Genomic DNA, 22,191 nt, shown 5'->3' with positions numbered 1-22,191 from the left:
ACCGATTGTTTGCCGTACATGGAGAGACTGCCCTTATTTGGATAAGTGGGCGGAGCTTGTGAGTTCAGTGAAGTCCTTTGTGTTGTCAAAGTAACCGGATGGGCGGGATCCTGGAGAGCTGCCAGCGCACGAGTGGCGCTATAAAAGGAACTGGAGGCGGAATTCCCGAACGTCGGCAAATCCTTTGTGAAGCTTTTCGGGAGCGCGAGGGTGGAGCCCCGGCGGCCGACGGCCTTTGAAGTTTCCTTCTTATTTGAGTTTAAAGGCGGGGACTTAATCCAGGGGCGGCCTCGCAGTTTCCCACAGGGGTAAAAGGGGGCAAGAAAACTGACTTTTTTTTTCCTTTGGAGCCTCAGCTACCACCCCGGGCTCCAGCTTCTTCAATAACAACTTGATCGTTGTTTTTGCGGCTTTTTAGTCCAAAAGTGGTTTCAGCTGTCAGGCCGCAGAGGGTAAGAACATATGAAGGTGGACATGCCTGTCCTCTGTAGTCACATCAGCTCTTATATGGTGCAGCCAATTGACAAGTAATCATATGCACTCATGAAAGACAAGCTTTTTGCCTATATTATTTATTTTAAGGGGCGACTCTATTGATTTTTTACTTGGAGATCAGTATAATTGTTGCTTGGATACATAAAGTCTGAGAAAATAAGTCCAAAAGTTTGGTTGCGGTAACTTAAGATACTACCAGGTATACGGGTCAATGATGCTATCAAGGTAGTGTTTTTTAGAGTTCTAGTTCGAAGTAGAAGTTTTATCCTGGGCACCGATGTAGTGGTAATTTGGGGCTTTTAACAATTTCTTTGAACTTTTCTTTTTTCCAGGGTGGAATGATTGCACTGCATGAATCTTTGAAGACTTCAAAACGACAAAAATTGTTTGCTCAAGTTTCAGTTTGTTTTGGGTTTTCTCTAATCCACACAGGGTCAAAGTAAACATACAGGTTCAAATATATTCATACACTCACATCAATATTTTAATAAGTGGTTCTGAAGGTTCTACAGTGCCTTTTAACTTGACGATTCCAAGCCCTATTGACTTTCTTTGTCTGTATCAAAAGGATTTGTTTGACACAGCAGTACTCAAAACTATAGGAAAGTCCAAGGTCCTCAGTGAAGATCTAATTTAAACAAGTTGGGAAGGTCTCATAGGGGAATTTCTAAACAACTGCAGATGATCCAATGATGATCCAAGATCATCAATTCCAACAACTGTACATAAGCACAAATTATTCAGACATGTCAACACTTTGTCGAGGACTGGAAAGACCCAAACCGCCACCCTCAGATGGCAGGAAATTTGTTAGGATGTTCAGAAACAACCCAGGAACCATCCGAGGCTCAAACCTGCCATGAACTGGAAACTGCTGGAATACCAGCATCACTGCCCAAAGTGAAGCCAGTTTTACATCACCATGGACCACGAATGCACTGACAAAGAAAGAACTCCCTGTTCCAAAATCTATAGACTGAAATTTGCAGCTGCCTACATGAAAAAGCAAGATACCTTCCGAAGAAAAGTTTGATGGTCAGAATAAATAAAGATTGAGCAATTAGGCCACAATTACAAAAGGTAGGTTTGGCAGAGTAAAGGTGAAGCTTTCAAACCTATTCACTCTCCCAAGCATGGTGGTGGTAGCATCATGTTCTGGGGATGCTGAAGGTGACACTAGTACATTGCACAAAGTGGAGTAGAGTAATTAAGGAGTGCAACTTCCAAATTCTTGAAATTCACCTCAAATCACCAGCTGGACAGTTAAAACTTGCATAGAATTGGGTGTTCCAACAGGACAATGATCCCAAATAAATCAAAACTGGTTTTGGAGTAGATAAATCAAACTCTGGAATGGCCTCTACAAATTCTTCCAAGAAGAGTTGTGAGATATCCATAAAGAATTATACCAGAAGCTTGTTAACAGCTACCAGAAACATCTGTGGAAGGCGTTGAGGGGCATTTCACAAAATGTTAATGGCATTAATCCATTAAGGGGTTTGGCCCTGTGTGGATTAGTAACAATTCTAAATAATTTCAAACTTATGCACTCAGTTCTTGTTTTTTATTCCACCCTGGGAAAAAAAATACAGTCCAAAGAAGTCATTGAAAGCCTCACATTACCAAGACAGCACCGGCCACAACTGTAGTTCTAGATAGCTATAGGTATAACTTTTAGGCTTTTGTGTGTTTTTTTAAAGTTCTCATAGCCATCACGTTATCTTCTTTTTACTCTTTCCTGTATTTCAGTCTATCATTCTGCCAAACAAAAAAAGGAAAAGAAATGCTAGAAAATTCTCATAGGAGAGCCAGCCCTAGTGTGTTTCTTTCTTGAAACACTTATGACACATGGATTAGTGTAGCCAGTTAACCACAAACTGTGGTACACTCATTTTTACTGGCCCCCACCTTGTCTGTTGATAATGCTAGTTCCATGTCTGTGTGTCATGAAAGGGCCCCCCCCAATTTTATAGGGGTAGAATACTCATCAGGGGTTAGGGTGTGGCTGCTGTTGCCCCCTGGTTTTTCCTGTATGATGAGCCACTACAGAAGTTAATTGTTATAAGCAAGTAACAAAGAAAAGCTGCCAGGTTGGGGTATGTTTTTCTAAATTGTCTATAAAAGTTGGCTCAAAACTACACTGGTATACCAGAATGTGTGTTTGCAATGTGTCTGCCTGCCGCATGTGTTCCCAGCTGCCCCTCTCATTGCTCTGTGAGTAAGTCTAAAAGGCTGGCCTTTGAACTGCTCTGAAAGTGATCCATGCCGTATGGACGGAGCAGATGTGGCCTAACCTGATTTGGTTTCAATACTTCCCCACAGGAAGTTCACAAAGCCAGCAGGTCCTCCTTTGTTATGTTAGTCATCTTTCTCAGAGGGTCAATGAAGCCTTTTTATTCTATTTTATTTTAACACAGTTATCATTTGCTTTATTCTCCAGACAGAACAGCTCCACACACAATCAGACATTTCAGCTTTATTTATATATATATATATATATATATATATATATATATATATATATATATATATATATATATATATATATATATATATATATATATATATATATATATATATATCCATAGGTCCCTCATCCTATTCATGTAGCCCCTTCCGCCGGGGTTATGACAGCAATATCAGGAAGAAGGAACACGAGAAGCTGGAGAAATACCAAGGGCTCAGAGAAGAGCTCGAGAGGATGTGGAGGGTGAAGGTAACGGTGGTCCCCGTGGTAATCGGAGCACTAGGTGCGGTGACTCCCAAGCTAGGCGAGTGGCTCCAGCAGATCCCGGGAATAACATCGGAGATCTCTGTCCAGAAGAGCGCAGTCCTGGGAACAGCTAAGATACTGCGCAGGACCCTCAAGCTCCCAGGCCTCTGGTAGAGGACCCGAGCTTGAAGGATAAACCGCCCGCAGGGGCGTGCTGGGTGTTTTTATATATATATATATATCTATATATATATATATATATATATATATATATATATATATATATATATATATATATATATATATATATATATATATATATATATATGTTTATAAATTGTTCTATATGTCTTTATTGCATAGTCTGCTGCGTTTCCGTGTTTCTTTTGAGCAATTTGATACTGATGGACATAACAGGCAACCTCCAACTAGAGTATAAATAAGGTAATCTAAACTAAATGTTCCTTAATTTTCTTGAGAGCAACTGGCAAATAAATGTATTAAATATATTTAGATTTTAGAGTCATTCCTATAGCTTGATGGTACAGAGGACTACATATCCCAATAACCAAGGAATCTCATCATGTCCAACCACAAGCGAGAACTCATGGTGCATTCAAATAATACTGATTAAGTGTAATTTCGAAAACTTCTAGCGGGGAAACAGAAAAAATTACAAATTTCAGACAATTTCATACCCTTTTAAGTAAAGATAAAAAAAACATATTAAGCTGGAATTACAATTACGTTCTGAATTATATTTGAACGATTTGGCTTGTTCTACATAAGTTATACCGGTGCATTTTTGGTATTGACGGTCTGCAAATGCAACACAGAAGGGTATTTATCTTATCTATATTTAGATATTTATTTATATTTGGCATCTAATATTAGTGAAAGTGTTACACATTTAGAATAATTCATGAATACAAACAAAAACCAATGTTTTTTTCTTATTTTTACATTTTGCCGATATCACCTGAATGCCTCATTGCCACACCAGTTCCACTTCCCGGAACAAGGAGGAGCTGGGTAGTTTATCGCGGATACAAACACAAATCTCCGTTCCTTTTGGTAAGTTGGTGTATTTTGTGCCACTCTGAGTTTTATCAGGACTAACTGTTTTGAAAACATAAATTAGGCGGTTTGTTGCGTTCATTTAGACGGTCGTTTTACTGTTTAACCGAGAGTAAGTGCTCTTGTATCGAAAAGTCAGGCCTTAATGCACGGGTGGGCTAGCTAGCGGCAGTAGAAATGAAACTAAATGTTTCATCCGCGTCTAAGAAATGCATATCTGTTCCTATATGCATACACATTAAAATCGCTCGCATAACTTGATGTCTTAAGGTTGTAGCTAGAGACTGTGGTTAGTTGGTTAGCTAGTTAGTTAGTCGTTGGTCATTAGCTGCTTGTGTACCGCTGGTCGGAGCGCTTTACAAATGACTCCTGTTGAATGGCGCCCTAAATCTTTTCACTGTCGTAGGGACGATACACGAAAACTGTGGGAACGGAAGTCTTTGGGGGTAACTTCAGTTATCTAACAGATCATCTAAGTCCATTTGACGTTTTTAACTGTAATCAAACATAAAAAAAAGACTTCGCTATACTTCCTTGCTCTGAATGATCCTTTGGGGCTAACTACAGCCCAGCTGGTCCGTGTGCAATGAAAGAAGTGCGCCTCTGTTGTCCTCTTATTCATGGCACTTGGACAAAGTTAGTGACTGTGTTTGGGTAAAAGGACCGCAGTTAAACTAATAATAATGTTGTCATTGCACATGTACAACGAAATCGGGTGCAGTGCAAAGGTCTGGGAAAAAAGGCTTGAAAGTATTCCCATTGTAATTATTTATAAAAAAAAAAAAAGTCTATAAATACACACAGAAATTTCTAAAAGTAATCATAAAAAAGAAGGTAAAACACACATATCACACATGCAAAACAATTATCTTACAAGGTTCGGTTTCAGCAGTGTTTAGTGCTGTTGTAGCTTTTGGGTAAAAGCTTTTTTCTACATGTTTGTTCTTGTTTTAAATGTACTTAAACATCTGAGGACAGCAGTTCAACAGTGTCCAGATGGATCTTTCAGATGTTTTGGCAATATTATGTTAAACAAATGTGTAAGTGAGGTGTTCTTCCACCAAGATCGGACATGCTTGTGAGGATCAGCGACTGTATGGTCCATGAGACTGTATGGTTCCAGTTTGATCTGATATCAAGCTTAGGATTGCTAAAGTAACAGAATTAGACTTTCCTCCTTATCAGTGTGTTAGAAATATTTAATTCTAGAACTTGCATTTGTCTCACCAGCATTGGATCTCTTTATTTCTGTTTAAATGTCTTTACTTAACTCATTAATGTCTTGCTGTCATATCCGGTAAGACTTATCACTCCCTGCAAATATGTGTGGTGTGTACACATCCTCTGGGAGCCTGCAGGTGGATGCTGGGAGGTTGTGTTTGGTATATGACAGGAGAGTGAGACATGTTTTTGTGTTATAATGCAGTTGCTGCTTGAACACCTCCCAGGTTTCTCTCCATTTATTCAGTTCTAGATTTTTTTTCTTGCTACAATTTTAAAAAGTACCTCACATTGTTAGGTGATATACACTGATCAGACATAACATTATGACCACCTAATATTGTGTTGAGCACCCTTTTGTTGCCAAAACAGTCCTGACCTGTTGAGACCCCTGTGCTGTGGTATCTGGCATTAAGATGTTAACAACAGATCTTTTAGGTCCCGTAAATTGCGAGGTGGGGCATGGATTGGACTTGTTTGTCCAGCACATCCAACAGATGGTCGATTGGACTGAGATCTGGAGAATCCACAGGCCAAGTCAACACCTCAAACTCGTTTGTGTGCTCCTCATTACATTTTTCAAGCAGCATTTTTGCTTTGTGGCACTGCACATTATCCTGCTGAAAGAGGCCACAGCTGTCAGAGAATAACATTACCATGAAATAGTGTGCATGGTCTGCAACAATGCTTAGGTAGGTGCCAAAGTAACATCCACCCAATGTTTCCCAGCAGAACATTCCCGACCACTGGTTCACCACCGTTCCTTCCTTGAACCACTTTTGATAGATACTGACCAATGCAGACCAGGAACTCCTCACAAGAGCTGCAGTTTTGGAGATGAACTGACCCGGTCGTCTAGCTGTCACAGTTTGGCCCTTGGAAAAAGAACTCGCTCAAATCCTAACACCCGCCCATTTTACCTGCTACTAACACATCGACCACGAGGAGACGATGTTCATTTATTCCCTAATGTATCACGACCAACAACACGTGCCATGATGAAGATGTAATCAGTTTTATTCACTTTACCTGCTAGTGGTCATAATGGTATCCTTGATCAGTGTATTTACTAGTTAATACAACAATTGGTTAATCTTACCTTTCAGAAAAATGAAATGATATCTGTGTTGATTTGAGAGTTGATTGTAATGCTGCCAAGTTACTCTTTGGGGAACCAACAGTTTACAAACCAAAGATATATGATGATATAAAAGAGCAACTAAGACTATAACCTATAAACAACTTTATATTTAACTTTCCTTTAAGTTCATTCTGAAAGTTGTCCATAAAGCATACTCCCCCTTTTGTAATATTTGAATATACACATATGTTTTGAGTATGACATGTCGCACATATTCACAGCTTTCTCTCGTGGCCATCTTTCTCAGGTCTGAGCCTCATCGTTCCTGAACAGGATGATCGACGTGCAAGCATGGGCAGAGTATGTGGTGGAGTGGGCTGCCAAAGACCCCTATGGTTTTCTCACAACTATCATACTGGCTCTCACCCCTCTCTTCATTGCCAGCGCTCTGCTGTCCTGGAAGCTGGCCAAGATGATCGAGGCACGTGACCGCGAACAGAAGAAGAAGCAGAAACGTCAGGAAAACATAGCCAAAGCCAAGAGGACCAAGAAAGACTGAGCTGGCGAGGGCTAGGATAGGGGCATTGCAAAGGACGAGCAAACCATCACGCTCGCAGGGCTCCTTTTCTAAACAATGACACGGTGCCCTTCCTTCTCCCAGACCTACTCTCAGCACAGGGCCACTATGCCTCATGTCCAGGGTAGGAGGAGGGACGCTGGCCCCACAGACTTAACAGTGCTGATGGACAGTACTGCCCTGAGGAAGCTTGTCTCAGTGGGACTTTGGTCAGCAACAGCACAGTAGTCATCTGTATAACGTTTTTATACAGTGACCTGCTGTTATATCGTGCAGCTGTTGCAACACCTTGCATTCCATTGTTGGCATCCCCGTTTTGCTGAAATGATGACATAATGAGAATAATGGAACTTTTTAAGCTTGATAACTTGCAAGCTATCCAAATGATTACTTTATGATCAATAAAATTTTCATGGTTGGTAAGAAAGCTTCCTTTTTTTGGATTTAATATTATGCTGTGTACTTATTTACCCATAAACACTGAATCAGAGGGCTGGTAATAAAATACACTACCACAAATTCAAAAAAGTAGGCTCGCAATGTTCAGTAAGGTGACAGCAAGTGCATTTAAGGGTAATACTCCTGTATGTGCAAGGTCTTATTGTTGATTATGGAGTTCTAAAATATAAAAGCATCAAACAAATCAGCATGATCTGCGGTACAGGAAGGTGAAAAGTAATATTTAACAGGTGTGCCTTTATTAAATATCAATTTAAAAATAGTAAACCAGGATTACATATTAAACAACTCGTGTTTCATGTACTGTATGCTTTTAATTTGGATGCAGACCTTTGCTCATTTTATTAGACATTTTTTATTTTTGTTTATAAGTAGAAAGTGAACCTTCGCTTTGACTCAGTGTTGTAAAATAAAACATTCAAAAGTCCACAGGGGTTGGTATTTTTATGGGTGGCGACTGGCTTTGAGTACTCGTGAGCCTATAAAGAGGCAGTCAAAGCAGTTTAGTGTAACTGTTTTCTATTTCTTAGTTTTACTTCCCTGCGTTCAGAGAACTGATGTCTCATGACTGCTTTTAGAATGACAGACATGAGAAGGAAGACTGTTTTAAGCTAACAGTCTTCCCCTCTCTCTCTCCCCAATTTCCTGTCCATCTCTACTTAGTATCCAATAAAAAGAGCAAAAGTATATCTTTGACCATTTCAGAGGATTTTTAAAAAATTTGGTAAGCCACTAACCACTAACTTTACAATGAATCATCCAAGCATTAAAAGACTCCTATAACTTTAGGGATGAACCACTGTTGTGTCTACACATAACAAAGAAAAAAAAAACAATTTCAAATTGTACCTCTAGGCACTTTATTACTAGCAGCCTGTCACAAAAATACATCATTACCATTTCTGTAGTAGAATCTATGAAAACTGCCAAAGACAACATGGTTTGTAGAGGTGTAAAATAGTATTTTTGCAACAACAGGGTGACAAATAGGAATATTTTGGCATGCTGAGCAGTTTGCCCTTAAAGAATCTGGACAAACGAAGAAGTGACAGCCTTAAACAAAACTATCTATCGAAGATGATCGGTATCTGAAAGTTATGTCCTTAAGAAATGGGGGAAAAAAATGCAGCAAAGATCTGACACAGATGCAAAAGTCTCATCATAAATGGTCTCAGTGGAAGGGTGGCTGTGAGGAATCTATGCTTAAAGAGAAACAGGAAGAAAAGGCTGAGTTATTCTACAAGAACTAGACTGAAAATTCAGTGATGAATGCAAATTTGACATTTTTGGGTTAAATCGTCATGAGCATTGTACAGAGGAGGTCAGGAGAGAGATACAACAGTGAACATCTACAGCCATCTGCAAAACACAGCACAGGCTCTGTCATGGTTTGGAGCTGCGTTTCAACCACTGATGTTGGAGATCTTAATAAAACTGATGGAATTATGAACATCAGATTATGATCCTCCATGCAATACCGTTATTCAGCATGAAAATCATCCCAAATGCATTTCAAATGCAGTAAAAAATATACGTGGATAGAAAAAACACAATGGAACACTATCAGTCATGGATTGGTCTCCCCAGAGCCCAAACCTCAATATTACTGAAGCAGGGTGGGATCATCGGGACAGAAAACAGAGCAAAAAGCAGCCAAAATCCAAAGAAGAGCTTTAAATGTCCTTCAAGAAGTATTCCTGTAGAAATTACAAGGAAAACCTGCCTAAAAGAGTTCAGGCTGTTCTGAAGAATAAAGGCAGGAATACCAAATATCGACTTTTTTTGCCTAGTTTACTGTATTTTTATAGGTTTGCACATTTCAAATAAATTGCTGCATCTATTTCCCAGTTTCCCAGCAAAATAAAGAAATCAGGAGTAGCTCAAGACTTTACACAGAACCGTGTCTGCCCAACATATACTGTCAACATAAGTGAGAGAAGAATGTCTTTAAATCCATAAACTGCAACATTATTATTATTATTTGTGATCTTCAAATCAATATTCTGTAACAAAGAGACAATAGTTCATTTAATGTAACCACATTTAATAATTATACTTATTTCACTTTCCTGGTAACGTAAACACCCAAAATTTATGGGGACGTTGACGACATTGTACTGGAAGGAATTTCCAATATTAAATCTCAAGTAATTTTATTGTAGGGCCCCTTTTTGTTGATTGGATTAGTCTTTCTTGGAAGTGGGCATCCAGGAGCCAGGCTGGAACGTGTTTGCAGTGCTGGTTGGTTCCTCGTTGAATTCTTGCTTGTCGAAGCTGGTGGCAGCTGCGTGGCCCTTGGCCACAGTCCTTGCTGGAGTCGCCACCAGACCCTCCTTGTACTCTTTAGCCAGCAGAGCCCGATCTTTCTCCTCCACCTCCTTGGCTTTTGTTTTTATCTGCTCCCTGTTGGATTGGTTCTTCAGCAGCTCCTATAAAATGCACAAACATACGTGGATACTCAGGGTTTCTGCAGCCATCGTCAAATTCTAAGACATTTTCAATACTGCACACAGTGCAGCTGAACACCATTTTAAATGTCACAGAATAATGGAAATCCCATGAGGATATTTCTGACTAATAATAATAATAATAATTCAAATAATACTTGTATCAGTGGTTTCTAGATATAGACTATAACAATAATAATTAGAAGCAATAATTCCCCTGACCAGGACTCAGATAAATGTCATAAGCTTATTCATTTATTATATAATAATTTACCCTATTATGCTTTTAGAGAGGCTGAGGCTCCAGGTTTTGTATATGGATAAGCAGTCTGAAGTCTGGGGGTCAAGCTCAGACTTCAGACTGCACTTATGTCTCTGTTTCTTACAGTTTTTTTTTAATTCTCAGCTCTCTATGATGTCAGCGAGAGCAGGTATCCTGGATGCAGTGAGTTTAGGCAAACAGCTCTCTCTTTAAGCCCCAGAAGCCCCAAACACTTTTAACGTTTACTTGTTTGCAAGCAGCAACCAATCAGAGGAAAGCTGGCTTTAATAAAGGAAATAGATTAACTTCAGTCAACATTTTCAGGACTAGCTGACTAGCAGTGTTTTCTGCAGGTTTCAGCTCAGTGAAACTCAACAGAGAAAGAGAAGATTAAAAATAGACCACTTCTGCTTTGTGAATGTATAACACTGCACTCTTTGGAACCTCTTAACAATAAGTTACAATGAGCTCCTGAGATCACGAGGGCACGCAACATCTCTGACACTCTATCCATTTGCATCACCCACCCAGCTGGACATTATCTGATTGTGGTGTTGGAAATCTTGAGCTGGCAGTTTCGTGAAGATAGGAAAATCTGAGTATGTCCTACTTGCTGGAAACTACAAACTCTCCTGCAAAACTCAAGCGGTGATAATTTCCACTCCTTAATCGACTATCTCTGTTTCGTCTTAGAGCGTCAGCTGCTCACCAGTCAAAGTTAAAGGAGAAATTAAGCTGCACTGGGAAGCTTCCAGGAACAAATGTGTGCACGTGTCCAGTATGAAGTAGGGCATTCAACAGAAGAATAACAAACGTGTTCAGTTAACCTGGATTGGTCCAATAAAACCTGGTTAAAAATGTAGTACTTGGAACACATCGGTAAGCTAACATGACAGGAGACATTCGCAATATAAACCACTCCATGGAAACAGTTATAAACTGGTCACAGTCCACTGGTGGAATAGTTACCCACTTGAGCCACTGTTAGTGTCCAGTGATGTTAGCCTCGCCCTAGCTCAAGGAGCCAGAAAGGAAGGGAGGAATGGGCATAATGCTGTTGTGTGCTGGCTGAAATGAAGGACTGGAAAAGAGAGGGGAGAGCTGTGGCCAAAAAGCCCTGCTTTGGGGAGGGAGACAAACATACTGAGCTGCTTTTCCAGCCTGTTAATGACAGGATTTAATCCAATCAATTTATGTCGGCTTGGACCGGGAAAAGAGGGAGCGTGACAAGGGGTAGGGTAATGTGTGGGGAGTGAAGCCTTGGCCACATCAACACTGTCCAGCTGTCAATGGCAGCTATTGGGCAGACGCGAGGCAGAAAATTGGAAGAGAATGTTCTGGCAGTAGAGGCAGGGGATGGCATTGGCTACTGGCAGGCAGAGTGGACAGAGAGATAGAAAGAGTGCCTGGGTATTGGCCTTCCAAGGGATTTCCTATAGACCTACATTTCACAGGCCAAATAATTTCCAGCATTCTCACATTTAAAGAGCAATAAACCCAGTGAGAGGTACACAAGGGGGAAAAACTGCACTCCTTCACCATTCCCATATCACAGGCTGCCAGAAATAAAACACAAAAAAGGCGAGATGCAGGCTTCTGCTGGAAAAAAAAGGAGAAAGAAAGTAAACTAGGACATGGTGTCAGTGAGCCCCTTGTTCAGAGGCTGATTTTGCTCTCAGCCTCACCATCAATGCACTTCAGCTGCTGTTTATTTTAACACCTGTCCCCCAAAGTTCCCGGATTCAGTTCGAGACTGTAAGATAAAACAAATCAAAGCCTTTCTCCTTCCCATCTTTGCTTCTTTCCCTCCCTTGTAACCAGTCCCCCAGAGTCCAACCATCAGCACAGTGGGGAGGCTGGGTGGAGACGTACCTCGATGGAGGGGGGCTCCTTCCGTCTGCCTCGGATCCAAGCTGGAGGAGAAGCAGGAGGAGGAGAGAGCAGAAATAAGACGAGTGAGAACACCCACACAAACATATGCTGCACAAACACAACCTGCAGTCATATTTAAAAGCTGCAACTATAGCATCACAGAGTTTCGGGGGCACTTCAGTAGCTCAGCGTAACTACCGGGTAACCAAACTAGCTCGGGGACTGTATGCGGGGTTTTTTTTTGGTTTGTTTTGTTTCATTTTACTTAGCACTCTATAGGGAAAACATCCAGAGTTATACACATGGCAAACTCAAAACACTAATACTGCTTTAGTGTAGGCAGAACAGGGCCATCGGGCTCTGCATCTCAGAGGGGAAAGAGGGGATCTGCTCTGATCTTTGAATTTGAAAGCACACACTCTGTCATTCTTCATCAATACCTCTGTCCTTCTTCTTCCTCCCGAGCAGAACTGTGTCTGTCTGTCCCCCCCCACACACTTCTTCTTTTTAAGAAGCTCTATTTTGGCTGAGCTGGCTGCACAGCACAGAAGGGTAAAGGGAGCCAGCAAGAAAGAGCGAGAGAGATTTTGTAACTCTTCCTCCAGCTAGCACGGGGATTCTGGGCCTCTTTTATCCCTTTCTTATTTGCATCCTGATGAAAATGCATGAGGGATGGGGCGAAGCAGGATGAGGGGTTTAAGGTGGATAAAGCCAGTCTGAGACAGAGGGAACAGTTTGTATCCAGTTGTAAGAAATTTGAAACACTATTTTATGGTACGGTTGTATAACACTAGCAGAAGGCATCTTTGATAAACTCATGAATACCCTTTTCACAACCCCGCCCCCCAACTCCATCTTGCAGTTTGGGGGAAAAGAAAAAAACAAATCAGTGGATTAGCTGAGGCCCCAAAAGATGCAACCATGAATATGTCACTCCAGTTTATTTGTGCAGCACTTTTTTTTCCTTTTAAATAAACTCTCCCGGATAGCTCTTTTTGTAAACACTGCCATTTATCCATGTTAGTGATAGTTAAAATATGTAACAGTGATGCTACTGCCCAGACTTACCGTCCCACTCCATCGGAATGCTGCCTTCCATATATTCATATTCTTTAGCATTGGCTGCTTCTACTATCCGCTTGGCACGGACAATCCTTCCTGGAAAAAAAAACAAAAGCAAAGAAAAAAAAAAAAAGACAGCATGAGGAAACAAGAGTGAGATAGAGACGCCCAACAACGATGCATACAAAACGCGAAACAGGACAAACACAAAGCGCAGACACAATGCTCTCAGTCTCCTGCTCACGCAGACGCACAGATACAGACAGACACACAAATACGCAGAGGGATGACAGCGCCGTGACAGGCCATGGATGATTACCTCGCGGCCCTCGGGCCCTTCTCCTCAGATCTTGCTGAGTGGCTCTAAATCTGGGCTAAGCCTTTATGCAAATCAGCCTTCCTCTAAACCAACCAACCACAGCCCTCCTCACTGACAACCTCTTCCAATCACAGCTCTCCGGCTAACAATGCCCTCCAAAATCAACATCAAGCCGAGCGGGAGACAAAAGAGGTCAGATATGACAGAGAACAGGAGAGGCACGAGCTGCGTGGAATATTAAGTGCTCCTTTCCCTATCTGTATACAGCACAACGCTCGCTAGCAGCAAGGCCACCGCCAATTATTTTGGACAAATCTGCTGATTAGACAAGTCGGGCTGGCACACAATGACACGGAGATGGTGGCAGGAGCAACGGAGAGTGATATAGGCAGAATAAGAGAGAGAGAGAGAGCAAGAGAATTTAAAAAAAAAAAAAAAGACCCAGTTGTGTATGTCTTTGGGTGGTGCTACAGAGCGTCACACAGTGTTCACTAATAACAAGCGCTGTGTTTCCATAGTTTCTCCTCACAGGTAGCCGGGTGTCTATCCTATCGCTTCCATCCCTCTGAGAAATGATGAGGCAAAAGAAAGAGGAGGTGGAAGGAGGGAGAGTGATGATGCATGGCAAACATGGCTAGAAGGAGAGAAATGGATGGGCAAGGAAAAACAACACGCTCCAAAACACAGACAATCTGTCAGGAATCCATCACAGTTTCTCCGCAGCTGACTGGACATGGACAAATGGAGGCAACCACCTCCATGCACACTGCAGACTGATGGCCTTAATGTTTACTTCAGCCATAACAGATAGCTATGGCACTGGGATGGATAAATGATGACATCCTGGAAATAAAAAAAGAGAAGAAGAAGAAGAAAGTGTCGACTGTGTTTTTGCTTCACTTGTGTCACTGAAATGTATTTGTCCCGCTCAAGTTCGTTTTGGGGAAGACAAAAGCATTTTTCATCCATGTTCCCTTCTGTAATTACTTCTTATGAGGATGATTCCTTTCCATACTTTATCCAGCCTATATAGTAATCAGGTCATCTAATTAGGCTACTATTGCGTTGGTTCTGCCTTGGTTCCCACTAGATTGTCACTATAGGGCCCCACAGGCTCCAGTTTTGCAGCCTTATTTTAGTGGTATCCAGGTCTGACAAAACACTGCATACTTTAAACACCCCAAAACTGCAAAATAGGCCCGGCAATGTGCAAAAAAACATTGTCACTTATTTACATTCATGCCTTAAAATGTCTTCTGAGAAATACTTTCCTCGAAACCCCCCCCCCCCACACACACACACACACACAAAAACAACTGCCAGCAAGCAAAAATGCTGTGCTCTCCGGGCAATACTGACAAATGCATTTAACAGGTATGCTAATTATGAACAGATCATATCCATATTTGCATCGGGTGTGGGTGGCAGCAGACAAAAATGGTACAATTATATTACAGTCCCCACAAGCAATGTGCTTAGCTGCAGCTAATGCCTGGCTAATAAGCATAAAGAGAGGCACCCACTTTGTCTCTCTCTGTCTCCATCGCTCTTCACTGGGTTGCATCCTCCCCCTTTACTCTCCGTCACACTCCAACATGGCTGTCCTCTTGTCTTGTTGCTTTTTGCAGCCCTTCCACCACAGCCTTTATCCCCGCATTTAAATAACAAATACAGTATGTACATATATTTATGAAACACGACCGATCCTCCCATCACATACGTGTTGGGTGGAGGTGTGTCAGTCTGATATGGTGAATCTCCCTCTGTAGGTAATCGCTGTTCTTGTACGGCTATGAAATGAAACATGCACAAACACAGAGACACGGGCCATAGTCATAGTTCTACAACAGCTGATATAAGAACGCAGTATTAGAACTACAATTAGTGCATACAGCCTTACTTTTTAATTAATGTATCATAACCAAACTGCCAACAACAATAAAAATGACTATATTTACAAATCATCTCTTTTCATATCATTCATATTCGTCTGCGTTTGTACCTAAAATATCTCAGTTATATATCGTTAGTGTGAGCTTTACTGGAGTCTACAGACTTTAGGATTCCTGACACATACAGTCATCAGACCAGGTGTAAGCCATCTTTCTGCTTCGCACTTCAGCCTTGCACACACCTACTCCCCCACCTTTAGAGAGAGCAAGAGAGCGGTGGGAGAGAGAAAGTGAGGTATGAAGGGTGTTGGGAGCTCTCCATCTCAGTGGGCCCCCTTGTGACAGGTCTGCCTTCTCATCACTCACTAGGGGAAACCTACTTACCAGTCAAATGCGCACAACCACGGACGCGCGCGCGTACGCACAACTGGCTGGAGAGCAGGCAGATTAACCTGAGGGACAGGAGCGAGGACGCTGCCTCTTACTGTGAAGGACAAACGCAGTGCTGCGTTGGAGAAGGGGAGGGGCCACCGGCAACAGGAATGAAATCCCACTGCATAAATATTCATGAGCCATCTCACCTGTCTGAACGCGACTCATCTGTGAGCCTAGCTGTGGAATCTGTGGGGGAGGGATGGGAGAGGAAAAGGAAGGAAGGAAAGAAGGAAGGGAGGTGACAGAGGGGGGTTGCTGTGGCAGCCACACTTCAATCCTTCCCACTCGTTAAAATAAGACATGATGCGCTCCGAGGGCTGCTCTTTGAACCCCGAACACACCCCGCTAAACTCCATCACCTGCTTCAACACACACACACACGCACACACCCAACTTCACACATCAGCTCCCAGGTGAGTACCGCTGAGGGCGACCTGAGAGGTTTTTCACCTCCACAATGTCATTCCAGGCATCTTGCGCTGTCGCCTCCACTGCACACTTTTCTCCCGCACTCCGTTTTTCATTACAGACGCGGATGTCAAGGGAACGCACTTCGATTTGCAACATCCGGGTAATGAGAGTCCTTTAACGTAGACAGGATGCAGCTGAATGAGCTCTCTGCATCTGACCCCAGCTTTGTGGGTCTGAATTGTAATGCAGACTTTAAAAAAACTGCAGACTTTAAAAAAAACTGCAACAACATCTCAGCAGAAAGAGGCTTGTTTTTTTTGTTTTTTCTCCTTCCACTCCTTGTGCTTGTGGGAGGTGAACCAGAGATTTTTAGGCCTGGTTCAGTGCAGAAACAAAAAAAGCCACCCTGAAGCAGCGAGCAGTATTTGAGCTTCGTTTATTCCTCTCCGTGCTACTGGAGAGGAATGGGGGACCAGTACGTGCATCGTAATGGACAGCTTTATGAAGATGGAGTGATCCGATAAGCTTCAGGGATACAAGGGCAAGCAGGTAACAATATGGACAGCCCCCACAACTCCCTCACTCCAATTTCTTTCCCTGGGAAAAAAAGATGGAGGGGATGTGCGAGGCCTGTAACCATGGTTACCCATTAGCCCAGAGCCAAGTGATGCAGGATGCGGTTTAGAGGGAAAAGGCCAGTCGCTGTTTTGCATCAGTTCAGCTGGGAGGAGGAGCTTAGGTCTAAAGTAGGCTTCCTGCCGCTGCTTTCAGTTCCATTCAGCCCTCGTTCTGTTTGTCCCTGTTGCCGTCGATCCCGCTGAGGCTTGGAGCGCCTCACTGCAGGAACAGGGGAGAACAACTCATATCGAAGTAGTAGCGCTTTAAGAGGAATACTTGGATTTCCCCTGTGTTTTTACTTTTAACTAAAAGCTTAAGGCTAGTGGAGATACCGTGGCCCCGTCTGCCCAAGACCACCCAAATTCAAGTTTCCTTCCTGCCCAGTGGTTATAAAAAAGGAATGTAGTGAGCCAGGAAGTCAGCGTCCTTTGTAAGGCTGTGGAGCGGCATGGAGCCCCTTGCTACCTCAGCGGCTCCTAAGAGGCCCATCTGTGTGATGTCCATACACCAAGCTGTCCACCCCTTTCTATTCACCCGCATCACTCCCATCCAGCCCTCTTCCTTTTCCCTCCATTGCACCTTGAGTCCCCCCACTGTTTCTCTGCGTTAACCTATCCCCACCTCCCCTCTCTCCCCCTCTATCTGCCCGCCTGTTCCACCCACTCATTTCACCCTCTTTCTGTCAGGATACCCTTCTTTCACTTTTACTCTCTCCATTCTCCCCACACTCTATAATTTCACCCCATATGTCAGCTTTCCCTTTGTTCTTCGTCACTCACTTTCCCGTTACCCACCTTCTTCTCCACCCTCCGCGAGTCTCCCTCGCCCTTATCTTTTCTCCCATACTCCTCACCTTATTTCTCTCTGCCTGTCTGCTTTATTAAAATATTCTGAATTGAATGAGCAGTGGCAGGCTGCTCGTGCGCTGGACTGTCTGTCAGCCTTCTTGGTTGAGTTTCTGACCGACAAAGACCCCCGAGGTGTCAAAACACCTCGCTGGCTATCTTACCGCGCAGAGCTGTGACCGTGCTGGATGTGAATCACATCTGGGTCATCTGGCAACATTTCTTTAAATCCATTTTGCTGTCTTTCTTCTGTTGGCAAGATGTCCGTTTGGAAGATGTGAAAACAATGCAACTGACATTCAGACTTAATGTATTACAGATACAGTCCTACTGCAGATAGGCAGTGGTTAATGGACCTGCGAAATGCCACTTAAACCCCTAATATTGGATGGAGGCCCACTTGAAATGTTCCGCCATAGAAAATAAATGTTCCCATCTCTCATTTTCAGCCTCTATCCTTTCAAATGCCTTTTTAATGAAGTAGTTAAGCCACTCCATGATGTACAACCAGATACACATACAAATACACACTTGGCAGCCATTTTTAGAGACATTAAAATGCCTAGAAGGACCCTGCCAGTATACACCAAGATGAGCTAAAGCCTATAATGATTAAACAACCTTCATTTAAACTGCAAGCATTGCAAAGCTGCTCATCAATTAGCGTGATTTACTGTGGCGTCTCTGGACGTAGCTGCACTGTGGCAAACGCCGACTTGGTGTCCTACTCTAGGGTAGACCTTCCTTCATCACACCCTGGGGATGAGTCGTGGCAGAATAAACAGCCATTTGGACCCTCGTCGCTCTCCGCTGTGACTCCTTTCTGTGGAAATATGCGGCTTGAATCAACGCTCTGATGACACACAGCCATCTGTTGTTGTCTTAAGTGTGTTAGGGCATGAAGTGGAGAGAAAACACACAATGGCAGATCTTCTTCTTCTTCCTTTTTTTTTTTTAAATACAAAGCTGATAGTACACAAAGTGTGTAGCTGTCATTTCACTTAAAGACATCCACACACAATCAAATACGCGTACGCCAGTGCAAAAAGCGCACACCTCCTCCCTCGGTCCCCAGAGTCGCCCATCCTGAAATAGCAGAACTGAGGCCTTTTCAGTTTTTCACTTCATAGAACAGAGCTGGGGAATCAAATAAATAATAGACAAAGAAAGAGGGATAGTGATAGGACGACAAGTCAATGCATCTTTTCTCTGCAACAGCGTGGTGCACCTCTGAATCTCTTCCATTCTCCGTGCAGCGTAGAGGACCAATAGATTAAAACTGCATGGCACACACTGCGAAAATGAATAGCGCTAAAAATACATCCTTTTCACTGAGACATGAAAGGAAACTGCCTTTCCCCTGTCCAGTATTGAGCAGCCATTGATTCCAAGACAAAGGCTACACCTCCTCAAAGAGGTAAGAAAAATAGCAATCATACAGGCAATTATTTTCAAATGTGCCTGCAGCGGCCGATAATGTCAGTGCGCCTCTCTTACTAAATAAAGGGAGGGAAGGCAGGCGTCAAAGCTGCAGGCCCACTGCCGAAGACAAATGAGCCCATCCACAGAATGCTTTGCTTTCATCTGGGCAGCATGACATGGAGCCCCATGCAGCGTGAGGAAGAGCCGGGCCCGGGGGAGAGATGCACACAGAAAGAAAGAATATAGATTCTCTATTTAGCTCTGTGGAGACAACACCGAAGCAAAGACCTTCTAAGACCAATGGCCAGATTGCCAGTGGCTCTCTAGTAGCTCTGCCACAGACAACAATCGCTGGGCCTCCACAGCCTATAGCGCATTTCTTTCTATGAAGCAGCAGCACACGGTAGGCCTTTATAGCCCAACCTTTTTTATAAAGACAGAGACTCTCGCTCTTTCTCTCTCAAGGCAAGTGCTTCAGACCCAGGCTCTTTCATTTTGATGAAGAGCAGCATCTGAGGAGAAGGGGTTAGAAAGCTCTCTGCTGGGTCTAGCCCTCCTCACTGCTGAAATACTCCAGTGTTTTGAATAGAAATCTTCACTGGAAATACTTCAAAGGAGGAAAAATCCAGTGGCAGCGATGAAAGGGAGGGGCGAGGGAAGGAAGGGCTACGTGAACGCAAATAAGAAGGGCAACCTAAGAAGAAGTTGTTGAAATCAGATAGGACAGATGCACACAAAAAAGACCACCCCTGGCTGTCAGGATTGCTTATGCCCCAGATTTCTAAAGATAACAGACTGAGAGAGAGGTAGAAAATGGAACCAGGAAAGCATGGATAAAGGTAGAGGTGGATGGAAGGAGCACTAGGGGTGAACAAAATGAAGTGAAGATAATGCCGGAGGATGACCGCCTCACCTGCATCGACTGCTACTCATGTGCTGCAGTGGAAAGCCCTGCGGTCCATGCCTAAAGAACCTAAAGCCCCTTCTTGGCCTATCAGTTTAAGATCAAAAAGAGCTCGCTTTAGCGAGACATATGGACTGAATAATGTATCTGCTTTAGTTCCACAAGGCTGGACAGGCTGAGTGCCAGAAATAAAAGGAAGCAAATGTGTCTGCCATATATTCCTTTATGTTTATTATGAATGTATATATGAGACTGTATACGTGCCTGTCTGACAGTCATGATGGTGTCTGCTAGGTACCAGTTTTCCTATAAGCCAACTAGCCTCTCTACTCTGTCAGTCATTGTGATGGGACAGTGAACACTTTTTCCTGTAGCGTGCCAAAAAATGGGCTGCTGTGATGTCTCATTTGAATAGTCTGACAGCCAGGGGTAGAGAAGCGGCCTTGTAATGAATTATAAATACAAGGTGGGTGCAGGTTTCCCCGCAAACTGCTGAGAAAAGGTGAAGCACAAAGTCAAGTTCAGTCGAAAAAGAAAGCAGGCTTGCAACCTGCCAGGTATTCGCTCCTCTTCAGCAAACCAAAAAAACGCAGACAAACAAGCAGTTCGGGGTTTTTTGTTTTGTTTTTACAGCACCTCGGTGTGTAATGACTATTCACCCGCTGCAAGTGAAAGAAAAACTTTATCTAGCCTGTAAAATGTGGGACCAAGAGAGGGAGACAAACACAAGCTTGTGTAGGAGAGCAAATCCTGCTCACATGCAGTGATTCTGGAAAAATCCTTTGGAATCAATAAGCCAGATGTCTCTGATGTTTTCTAAGCAATATCAGTCCAAGGGAGACAAAGGTCCTGCTCTGTGACCCGCAAGGCATGTTGTTGCCCTTTTAAGTCAGTCAGAGAGGGTGTGAAGGACACCACTGGCATCCCACAGGCCTGACACAGTTCTACTGCTTGGCTTGAGCATTACATACCGTAGAACTGCCACGTCTCAGAAGGGATATATGACCTTATAAATCCTCACCACAGAGTTGAGTAACAATTTCATCTGCAACAGTGGAACAGCCAAAAACCTCACTGCACTGTCTGCCTCGTCTTCTTTTATGTCTTCTTTCGGCCGCTCCCTTCAGGGGTCACCTCCATTTCACTCTTTGCCTAGTAATCTCCTCTGTCACACCACCCCTCAAATGAGATCTCACTACACCATCTTGTAAACCTTTCCTTTCATTCTTGCTGCTATCCTTCTATCACAAATCAACCCTTGACAGGTGCCTGCACCCACTCCACCCTGCCTGCATTCCCTTCTTCACCTGTCTTGTCCACTGTCCATTGCTTTGCATGGTTGACCGCAGGTATTTAAACTAATCCAGGTATTTAAACCTCATCACAGAAAACTTCACTGCCAAAAAACCTTAAATGCAGTTACTGCAGCATGGACGTCTTCTTTTTCTTCTGCTTCTTTCAGCTGCTCTCTTCAGGGGTCATCACAGCGAATCATCTGCCTGCATCTCACCCAATCCGTAACTATCCTCCACTGTCAACACATCTTTGTGCAGGTCCTCCTTCACTATATGCATTAAATCTTCCATCCAATACGACAATGTTGTTATTAAGACTAATACGCCATCTAGTGGCAATCTTATGACACTACAAGGCTAACGTGCATATGAAAAACTCAATACAGAGAAAGAAGACATGTCACATGCATTGGCACTGAACTAGCATTAATAACTATTTAAAAGTGAAAGAAGCAGTAGTTAAACAGTAGTTAAAGCTGTAGATGCTAATGTTAGCACACATGTTAGTTTACCTGTCCATGTCTTCTGCTCTGGGATTAAGTAATATTTGTTCCCCAAATGATCGGTCCCGACGTGCTCGCGTACTACTCCGAAGCCACGCCGTAGGATTGCAGCAATCCTGCTCATCTTATAGGGTTACCCAAAGCCCCTGTGTGTGAATATGTATATATAAATATAGTTTAATGCAGCTCTATCCGCTGTTTGTCCTCTCACGGTGATCGTTTATGCAAGGGTTCATGGGTTGGGAACAGAATGAACAAACTAGTTTGTGATTGGGTGACGG

At 42.9% G+C, this 22,191-nt stretch overlaps 2 protein-coding genes and 1 long non-coding RNA gene across 4 annotated transcripts; 2 read left to right on the top strand and 1 right to left on the bottom strand.

The window, feature by feature from the left end:
• The first annotated feature begins 350 nt into the window (after positions 1–350).
• Positions 351–15,100, top strand: LOC308404082. The gene is made up of 3 exons (XR_013973058.1): positions 351–452; positions 12,154–12,287; positions 14,104–15,100. It is a non-coding gene; the product is annotated as an uncharacterized lncRNA (long non-coding RNA).
• On the top strand, positions 4,198–7,503 carry smim15 (small integral membrane protein 15). Its single transcript, XM_080893925.1, has 2 exons — positions 4,198–4,282; positions 6,895–7,503. The coding sequence occupies exon 2, from the start codon at positions 6,922–6,924 to the stop codon at positions 7,144–7,146; it is 225 nt and encodes a 74-aa protein (XP_080750051.1). The 5' UTR covers positions 4,198–4,282; positions 6,895–6,921; the 3' UTR covers positions 7,147–7,503.
• ndufaf2 (NADH:ubiquinone oxidoreductase complex assembly factor 2) lies at positions 7,824–22,173 on the bottom strand. 2 transcript variants are annotated; one of them, XM_080893923.1, is made up of 5 exons: positions 21,920–22,173; positions 15,109–15,228; positions 13,273–13,362; positions 12,205–12,245; positions 7,824–10,052 (listed from the first exon to the last, which is right to left on the bottom strand). In XM_080893923.1, exons 1-5 carry the CDS (start codon positions 22,032–22,034, stop codon positions 9,807–9,809), a joined length of 612 nt encoding a protein of 203 aa, XP_080750049.1. In that variant the 5' UTR covers positions 22,035–22,173; the 3' UTR covers positions 7,824–9,806. The 2 variants fall into 2 exon arrangements, with proteins under 2 accessions (XP_080750049.1, XP_080750050.1); XM_080893924.1 differs by lacking the exon at positions 15,109–15,228 and having other exon boundaries at positions 7,876–10,052.
• Positions 22,174–22,191: the final 18 nt, after the last annotated feature.

Source organism: Rhamphochromis sp. 'chilingali' (assembly GCF_963969265.1).
Source record: "Rhamphochromis sp. 'chilingali' genome assembly, chromosome: 10".
Classification (NCBI taxonomy): domain Eukaryota; kingdom Metazoa; phylum Chordata; class Actinopteri; order Cichliformes; family Cichlidae; genus Rhamphochromis; species Rhamphochromis sp. 'chilingali'.
This window is presented reverse-complemented; position numbering and strand designations above follow the sequence as displayed.

Bases quoted from the DNA above. Each gene is read 5' to 3' on its own strand.
- smim15 (XM_080893925.1), top strand. From the start codon at position 6,922: ATGATCGACGTGCAAGCATGGGCAGAGTATGTGGTGGAGTGGGCTGCC.
- ndufaf2 (XM_080893923.1), bottom strand. From the start codon at position 22,034: ATGAGCAGGATTGCTGCAATCCTACGGCGTGGCTTCGGAGTAGTACGC. The intron at 12,246-13,272 runs GTAAGTCTGGGC...CTTCTCCTCCAG, and splicing joins CATTCCGATGGAGTGGGACG to CTTGGATCCGAGGCAGACGG. The intron at 10,053-12,204 runs GTACGTCTCCAC...TGCATTTTATAG, and splicing joins AGGAGCCCCCCTCCATCGAG to GAGCTGCTGAAGAACCAATC.